This window comes from Halyomorpha halys, unplaced genomic scaffold (assembly GCF_000696795.3).
Source record: "Halyomorpha halys isolate HHAL.00 unplaced genomic scaffold, Hhal_1.1 Scaffold187.1, whole genome shotgun sequence".
Taxonomy (NCBI): Eukaryota; Metazoa; Arthropoda; class Insecta; order Hemiptera; family Pentatomidae; genus Halyomorpha; species Halyomorpha halys.
This window is the reverse complement of record NW_027113649.1, coordinates 583,479-593,589: the sequence shown is the minus strand read 5'-3', so window position 1 is coordinate 593,589 and position 10,111 is coordinate 583,479. Positions and strand designations below refer to the sequence as shown.

At 28.7% G+C, this 10,111-nt stretch overlaps 1 protein-coding gene across 1 annotated transcript in view; it reads right to left on the bottom strand.

Moving 5' to 3' along the window:
• The window catches only part of LOC106679257 (serine/threonine-protein kinase SIK3), a gene marked incomplete at its 5' end in the record, with an annotated part of 41,900 nt that extends 33,109 nt beyond the window's left edge, over nucleotides 1-8,791 (bottom strand). The window contains 5 exon segments of the mRNA XM_014418304.3: nucleotides 855-1,014; nucleotides 3,055-3,183; nucleotides 4,476-4,567; nucleotides 7,096-7,219; nucleotides 8,667-8,791. Coding sequence (XP_014273790.3) covers nucleotides 855-1,014; nucleotides 3,055-3,183; nucleotides 4,476-4,567; nucleotides 7,096-7,219; nucleotides 8,667-8,791 — 630 coding nt within the window.
• Between the last annotated feature and the right edge of the window lie 1,320 nt (nucleotides 8,792-10,111).

Genomic DNA, 10,111 nt, shown 5'->3' with positions numbered 1-10,111 from the left:
CTTTATATTTTTATTTCCTTAATCCTGTTATTTCACTAACGTATTTAATTACCTACATAAATATATATTAATCTGATTATATACCTTCATATTTTTATTTCCTTAATCCTGTTATTTCACTTACATATTTAATTACATATATGTGTTTTATTCCCCACTTCTTTTATTACTTTATTTTAAATAATTTTTATTTTGTACATATATTTACTAACTAGATTTTCATATGTATTTTATTATTTTTTCTTTTCTCTTACTAAATTTTAATATTGCTCTTCCCATATGGCCTTTATCTTCTTATAATACTATAACTATTCATGTCTTTCAACACTATGTATCCATAATCTTAGTTATTTTTTATTTTCTAATCATTCTGTAAACCCTTTTATTCACTGGTTGTTATCTTGTTTTTTTTCTTAGCGCTGATTAGGCTTGTAATCCTGGCCAAAACGTTAGCACTAATAAATAAGCTTTTACCTATTCACTGACCGCACCCCCAACCATCTTCTTTCATTAGATAATTTTAATAATTAATTATAACGTAGTATAAAAAATTAATTATTTATTTACAAGAAGGGTATGATCTGTCTTGAAGATTATTGCAGCATTGGCAAAGAGACTTACTGAATTGATATTATTGTTATTAAAAAATAATTAAAATTTAAAATATAAGTACATATATGTTGATATGTGATGCCTAGTAGTCAAGAAGAAAAAATCACTCAAGTTCTTTTTGGTAAAAGAGATCATTTAACTGAGTAGATTGATAAAAAAAGTTTTCTCTTCTATGGACTTGTAATCACATTATTAACATCTGCTAAAAGATAAAACTCTATAATAAAATAATAATAACCAACCAGTCGTAATACTGGCCCTCCTGGTCTGTTGTTGAGGTAATAAAGAGTTAGCAGCTGTAGGAACAGGTGAAGTCGATACGGATGATATTCTACCTTCTAACTTGTCGACGAATAGGTGATAGATTGCGCTAATATGATCGAAATGGTTACCTTGGACTGCCTAAAAGTAAAACGTCATTCGATAAAATTTTAAACATATATTTAATGTATTGTAATATTCAAAATTTATTTTTAAAAAATAAAAGGGAATTTAATAATTTTTATTTATTCTCAGATCTAAAAAATAGCTATGAAAATATGCAATAATTAATTAACTTTAATTATAATGTGTTAAATTATTTATTATTATCACAATTTCACTTATTCTAATTCTATTCAGTTTACAATGTCTATGAAACTCTATCACTTTATTACCAAAAAGTGATAGAATATTATAGATATTGTAATCCGAATAGAATTAGAATAAGCTAAATTGTGATTATATTAGATAAATGGCTGAAACGTAGAAGTTACAAGAAAATAAAAAGTGTGAGACAATATGGATATTTTTATTATAACTAATACATATTCAATATATTTATCTAATGAGGAAAAGTGATTAATTCTTCAATAACTACTTTCTTTTATTTTATCTTAATTCATCCATCACAACATTTCGAGGCCATTGCCCCAACATCGGGCACTCTACAATTCACAATAGCAAATTCTATATTATGAATTAAGACAAAATAAAAGAAAGTTATTATGGGAGAATTACTCACTTCCCCTCATTTGGCAATTGCGCAAGTCGAGTCAATTGAACCTGAATTATTAAAAATTTAATATATTAATAACTTGAAGTGAAAAATCTTCCATTGAAACATTTTGAAAATTTCACATTTCTATGAATTTCAATATGCCTGATGATGGGGCCATGGCTCCGAAATGTTGTATACAGATAATGTGAAATTTTTAAAATAATATGAAAATTTCAATTGAAGATTTTTTCACTTCAACTCATTAAAATATCTACAACTCCTCTAGTTTTTTAACCTTAATTAAATTTTATATAGTTTATAATAATAATAAAGGAGATAAAGGGGAACAGTCGAACCAAATTAAGCCCTAAAAGAAAATTCACATTTAAGTAGTTAACCATAACAATTGGATCTTTTATCTAGCAAATGTGTGTTGTATTATACTGTTTCCTTCCAAATTAAATAAAATGTACTTGATCAAGATACGATTTGGGAGACAACTTACAAAAACTTCTAAAAGTTGCTCAGGCAAAAATGAAAAAAAAAAAGTATTCTGTCCTCGACCAAATGATTTTTTAAAATGGTCAGACAAAGAATTTTTTCAGCAATTTCGATAATTGCTAACATTAACGATAGGAATTGTGGGATTTGGCAGTTAGCTCAGTTTCAGGCAACCTTGATAACAAAACTGTAGACCAGAAACAGGTCGCTAAGTTATTGGAGTCTTACTAAACTCAGTTATACAAATCTTAGTTTTACCAGAGATTGGTGCAATCAGCCCTTAAATAAGTAAACTATTCACGTAACAGTCTCATGGTCGCACTTTTGTATTTATTTTGAAGATTTGTTTTATTATTATTATTATTTTATTTGACTCCTCAGTAATTAACAGTTAGTTTAATAATTAAATATTTTTCAAAATCACTTACAGTTCATCAAGAAATTTTCGATTGATTTGTAATTATTTTTTCTATTTTGTTAATTACAAAACATGATGATTATTTGTAATTTATTGACTTTTTTAAAAAATATTTTCCATGTATAATAATTTGTACATAAATGTTTTTTTTATAGATTGTATTTTTAATTTTGTTACATTTTAAATTATAGATTGTTTCTCTTTGTATATTTATAACTTACAGCAAATATTGCTTTTTAAAATTTATTTTGTAAGATATTTTTTCTTTTTTTCATTATTTATATATTTTTTTTAATTTAATTTTTACTCACATTTTGTTTGTTATTTTATTTTTTAGATCAACTCTCTCTAAATGTTTGAGAGTTTAACAGAGATAAATACAAAATGAATGAAAACAAATTTAGACTTAATTTGGTTCAAGTTCATTTCTTAATATTATAAATTAAAAATGAATCCTATAAAAATAAATAAATAAACAACTGTACTGAAATTGTTTATAATAAATATTTAATTTAGTTTTATTTCAGATATAGAACTCACATACCTCTATTATCATTTCCCTATTCAATCCTGGCAATTGGAGCATGTGTTCCACGACAGTCTGATTGATTTCTGGCAGTTCTAAATCAATCGTAGGGTTCTCAGCTGCTTCTAACAAGGGGTCCATCGGTACCTAGTTTTGGAAATCAGAACATTTATTTTATGAAATATAAAAAGCAATTGAACCACTTTAGAAATACAGAGAAAAATCAAACCTCCATGCTATTCTGTTAAATAAGGCAAGAATAATAAGTAAACAAAATATGCTATATATGCATGCTATCCTTCCTCTGCATAGTTCCTATCCTCATCTGTTACCATCACATGCATGGAAACAGATGCAGATATGGATCATCTAGAGGAAGGATGGCTGCATATATAGCATATTTCTTTTTTTTTTTTAAATATATTTTTAAATTTTCTATTTTTCTATTTATTTATTGCTTTTAATATAAATTTATTGCTGTTTTTATCGATTATTTTTATCAATTACATACTTTTTATACATGTATCATTTATACATTACTGGTTTTTTAATTTAATTTTTTTTTTAAATTTTATATTTATTATCTGTTTTTGAATGTATGCATATAGTTATATCCTTGTAGATAAATGTTGAGTTTTTTTTAATTTTAAGTGAATAGTACTTGTGTGCGAAAATTTGATAGATTTTTATGTATATATATGTTGTTATTTTATTTTAAATTTTTATTATTTGTATTTTATTTTACGTTAAAAAAGTAAAAAAAACACTCAATTATTCTGTTTATGAAGTAAAAAACAATATATGTATATATAGTTGACCGTAAAAATTGATATATAAGAAGATGGTCAGGGTTTCAGTCAAAAGTGAAACAAAAATAGTTTACAACTATTTATTTTCCGACGTTTCGCCCCACTTTGCAGGGCATCATCAGGGCTAAAAAGATACAAAATGATACAATGATAAGATACAATGATTTTTATTTTATGGATTATCCATCCCCTTGATATATTTTTATTCTTATCATTGTATCATTTTGTATCTTTTTAGTCCTGATGATGCCCTGCAAAGTGGGGCGAAACTTCAGAAAATAAATAGTTGTAAACTGTTTTTGTTTCACTTTTGACCGCAACCCTGACCATCTTCTTATATAAAAATACGATAGTTTTTAACTTTTAATTACTTGTTTAGTAAACAAAACATGAAGTTAAACTCATCATAACTGTTTTTTTTGCAATGAAAAACAAACAGAACATAAAATGACACAAGTGGTAAATGGTGGAACAAAACAAAAATAACTTTTTTTACTCATATGGAACAACATTAGAACTGTTGTTTCCAAACATTTGTCATTTGTCTTCCCACTCCTACTTCTTACGATGCCTTCATTTGAAATCTTACAAAATAATAGCAATAATAATTTTTTTTTTGTTTTTATTTACCTGAGCCATCCATTTATGAGCTCTTATTTGTCTGATAGAGTATCTCCTTTCAGGGTCCAGTAACAGCATTTGCCTGATGAGTTGCTCGCATTCTGAAATAATACAAAATGAGTTAATATTGCAAAAAAAAAATTAACAATTATTTGGTTGTCATTAGAGACCGAATTTTTGAGCAACTGCATTTTTTTTTTTTTTTTTAAAGTTCCCTAGCTCAAAATTGCATCTTTAGTTCCCTAGCTCCAGAACTCAACAGGAATTTTATTCATCCATGGGTTTGCTATTAAGACTAATTTTATTTTGTATGATTTTCTTTTACAGTATGTATCAGCACATTTTGAGGATTTTCGGCTCTAGATTGCATTTTGTTTATATTTTTAAATATGAAATCATTGTTAAAATCTATCAGTTATTCATGAAAAAAATTAAATAATTAATGTCATAAAACTAATTAATTTTTAGTTCTATGTTTCAATTATTTCTATCTCGGTAACTAGTCAGGTTTAGTCCTGTTATTATTGCGATCTCTGGTAAATGGAGATAAACCAAAATGCTTCTGTTTAAGGAAATAACAAGTTTACACACACTGTAATGCAATTGAAATTAAAGCTTAAATCATATAAAAAAAAAAAATTGTGATTAGATTTTCAGGATCACAAGTTTAACTTCAATTTAGTAGGAAATATTGAAGTCCAGAAAACCATATTTATGTTTGAAAATGTACATATAAGTAGTTAATTGGTTCCTGATTAAATTAAAATGTTAAAGTATGGAAGAAAGATAGACCGGGTATGATAAAAATAACTCAAATAGAAAATAAACTATTTATTAATTAAACTATTAAACTTTTTAAGAGAGCCAACTTTGAAGGGCTTCATCAGGGCTAAAAAAAGATGCGTCAAAGAATTCAAAATAGCCAAATTCAATGAATAAACAAAAAGATTAAATCTGTACTGCTACAACCTACGGAGGGTTAGGATTGCAGTACCTAGTGAGGAAGTATAATTACTAGACCAATGGTTGTGCAAGGTGGTGATTTAGTCAATCAAAGATCTTCCAACATATCCTGAAATACCTTTATCACAGCAATACATTATCCATAATATATTAATATAATTTTAGAAAAAAAATTTTTTTTTCTAGATATTACAGTTTTTTATCATAAAATTTTAATTAAGAGTACTTGGAGAAGTTTGTCGGGGGGTGCGGTCAGCAAAGAACAACATAAATAAACAAAACCATATTTATTTATTTTACGGCATAAAATAAATAAATATGGTTTTGTTTATTTATGTTGTTCTTTGCTGACCGCACCCCCCGACAAACTTCTCCAAGCAATAATCTACAGTCAAATATCTACACCTCCTTAATTAAGAGTAATATCATAAATGTGTAATTTCATTGCCAAGTAAAAATCTAGAGAAAAACATTAATATAAAATTTCCAAAACAAAACTTAAAAATTATATTAAATAAAGATGATTGACTGTATTTGAATTTGAAGGAGATGGTCAGTGTTACAGTCAAAAAAAAAAAAAAAAGTTTTCAACTATTTACTGGTTACTTGACAGGCTGGTACAGGTGCTGAGATTTGCTGATGACTTGGACATGGTGGCGAGATTTTTTTCGGGCGCTGATGGGGGCGTTTCTGAGGCTAGCTGAAGCAGCAGAAGCAATGGGCATGACCGTTAACCAGGGAAAAACTAAATACATGCGAGCTGAACCTGGTATAGTGGCAGTAAGGTGAAGATGGGTCCATTTACGTTTGAATGTGTTGACCAGTTCACCTATTTAGGCTCAGTGGTCAGCAACAATAACAGGATCACCGTGGAAACAAGCCAGCGTCTCATGAAGGCCAACAGATGCTATTTTGGACTCAAGAAGCACTTGAGGAGTCGAGCTATGACTCGCCGCACCAAATGCCAGCTCTACAAGACACTAATCCGGCCAGTTTTCACTTACGGATCGGAAGCCTGGACCTTGGCAAGTGCTGAAGAAAAGGAGAACTTGATCTTTAAAAGAAAAATTCTGCGCTGAACATCTGGCTGTGTCAAGGTAGGCGAGAATCGGAGGAGGCGAACCAACAGGGAGGTCTACGAGCTGTTCAGAGAGGGAGAGGTGATGCGGCACATAAGGCTGGGGAGGCTGCGCAGGGTTGACCATGTTGTCAGGATGCCAGTGCTTAAGATCTCGAGAAGGTTGCTGAACTGTAAGTTGCACATGACCAGAGGAAGAGGCAGGCCAAGGCTGAGATGGGAGGATGCCGTCATCAGGGATTTCAGAGAACTTTTGAACATCTGCAACTGGAAAGTGGCCGCACAAGACTGAGCTACATGGCAAAGGTTCATTGAGGAGGCCAAGGTCCAAATTGGGCTTTAGCACTATGAATAGATGGATAGACTGGTTGCTTGACAGTCAAATCTAAGTTCCTTTGTTCTTTGGTTACATCTGCACCCAATACAACAAACATGATGAAGACTAACATTTTGGGTTGATACATTGGCAACCAATAGTTGAAACTACTTTTTATTTTTTCTCACAGCACTGACCATCTCCTTCTAAAAAATAAACTTAAAAATATACAAATACATTTAGTGATGATAATGATATTAATAAAAATTTACCAGCACTCATGAAGTATGGTACTCTAAACTTCCCAGACATAACTTTATTCTTCAATGCAATTAAAGTTTGTCCATCAAAAGGAAGGGAACCACACACCAGAACGTACAGCACAACTCCTAAGCTCTGAAAATATTAATGTTTTATTATTAATCTTAAATTCAAACCTAATTACAACAGAAATTTCATATATATTTTCTCTTGTATAGTTTATTAATAAAAAATTAAAATTAAATTAGGTCACCCAGAACAAAAATTATTTATCACAGTACAAAATATGACTTTCCATCCATATAACTTTTGTAAGTTTGCTAAAATCAAATATGGAAAGCAACATAGTGACCTTTCTTGACAACATTTATCCACACTATCACTACCATATAAACATTGATTGTAGCACAACCATTCTAATTCACTTATGTTTATATGGTAGTGATAGTGTGGATAAATTGAAGTAAAAGTTTTAAATATTTATGAATTTTTTTTTTAAAATAGGGTGTGTTTGACTTATAATTAATGACCTGGGCAGAATAGCCTGAAAAACAATTTTTAAATATTAATGTGAGGTGAGAATTTATATTGAAGATTGTCCTAGAGGATAGCCTCAATGGCCAAAACGTTGGACTACTGATGTAATAAAAAGTGTTGATACTATACAAGGATACAATTTGATTTATTTAATAAATAGTCATTATAGTCATACTAGACCATATTAGATAATAAAATAAAAGTTTTCCAAATAAAAAAAAAATGTAAATGATTTTTGTTTGAAGTCATTATTGAGTTACATTACAAAAAAATGCGACCAAATGCTTAGTAAAAAATTTAATGTCTGAAGAGTTTGATTTTTACTCGTAATCACTGATATTCTTCAATATCTTACTTTGTACCTTTGTTTTTAGGATAATTTTTTTTTATGAATGGAATATGGTCCAGGTGCGGTAAAAAGAAACTCAAATAGTAAATAATTATACTATTTTATAGAGCCAACATTTTGCCTCACGTTGCAGGGCTTCGTCAGGGTTAAAAAAGATACAAACACTATAGTTACAAAAAGGAAAAAAGAAAAAACCTAAGTGGAAAATAACAGGGGTATAAAATGAAAAGTAAGATATAATAAGAAAAATTAAAGGTTGTAAATAGTAAATGAAAAGGGTAATAGTATCAAATTGATTTGTATTTTTTTTTCTTTCTTTTTTCATCTCGTTATTTGTACTTTCTTTAATATTTCTTCTCTTTCTGTTACTATTACCCTTTTTATTTACTATTTACAACCTTTAATTTTTCTTATTATATCTTACTTTTCATTTTATACCCCTGTTATTTTCCACTTTTGTTTTTTGTTTTTTCCTTTTTGTAACTAAAGTGTTTGTATCTTTTTTAGCCCTGACGAAGCCCTGCAACGTGGGGCGAAACGTTGGCTCAATAAAATAGTATAATTATTTACTATTTGAGTTTTTTTTTTACCGCACCCGAACCATATTCCATTCATCTATACTCACGGTCAATCAATAATCTTTCAATAATTTTTTTTTATGTTAAAACTTAAAGATCTTAAAATTAACTAACTAACCCATATATCAGCTTTTGGACCGTCGTACTGTACACCTTGAAAAAGTTCAGGAGCAGCATAAGGTGGACTTCCACAACAAGTACAAAGTTTCTTACCAGCTTCAAAGTTGTTACTAAATCCAAAATCTAGAATAAGAACCATACAAAATTAGAGAAAAATGATTAACTGTAAAAGGAGTGTTGTTATAAACACAGCATACTATATCTTATTTTTTAATAGAAAGACTATTAGTATATAGTGTACAATTAATTGTAGGAAGATGATCTGGATGGCAGTGAAAAAAGGAACATAAACATCAGAAAAAATTATTTATAAGTAACCAATGTTTCACTCCACTTTACAGGGTTAAATGTAAACAAGATACATTGTAAAATTTTAAAAAATACACATAGGAAGTTTTATAAATAATAATGTGAACCACTAGGACCCATGAAAGGTACATGGGTTCAGTACTTCGTAAGGAAGCGCTGTTTTTAGAACAACAGTCATACAAGGAGGTGATTTTTTCAAGATCATCTGCCAGATTTTTCTCCAATTAAGGGTACCCACTTTATGAGGCTGGGTGGACATCAGGAGAGCTCCATAACCTACAGGGTTAACTCACAGCTACAGTATAGCAGGAAATAATTATCTGCTTAGCCAGATTCGAACTTGGGTCCTTAGAGCTACTAGCACAGTGCCTCCTTGTTCCCCTTTAACTTATAAATATACTCATATATTTATAAATTTATAAAAAATAAAAAATTTCATATAAATTTATAATTTTAAACTTTAATAAATTGTTGAATAAAAGTTATGTACTTTTATATAACTTTCTATGTATATTCCTGTAGTGTTATCATACTTTACAATGTTTGTATGTTGTTTTCATTTAGCCCCGATGAAGCCTAACTAAGTGGGGTGAAACTTTGGCAAGTAATAAGTAGTTTTTCCTGCAATTTTGTGTACTTTTTTTGAAAAACCACCCGGACCATATTCCCACAACAATTTTTTTCAAATTATAATCTATAAATGTAAAGTACAATTTAAGTAAATCTGAAGTACATAGTATTAATATATACTTTTTTATGTTTATTATTCTTCAATTTTCATTTCACTTTTCTTTCTTTTTTTAAAATTATTTCTCTTAATACAGACGCTCTTTTAACCCAATACTTTTTTTCTTTAGTAAATATAAATTAAAATTTATCTAATGAATAAAAAACAAAAATCTAAAATATAGAAGTATTAAATAAGTAAAAATTAAGTGTAGTTTTGCATGAGGGTAACTGAAATTGTATGTAACCTATAACAAGAATTTCAAAAATAAGATTTATTTAACATTTAATCATCCATGTCTTCATCTGTTACCATGCATGTGATGATGGATGATTCCCAGGTAGTAAACAAATATTCAACAGTTAAGTTTTTTTTTTATAACTATTTATTTATTAATAAATTAAAAA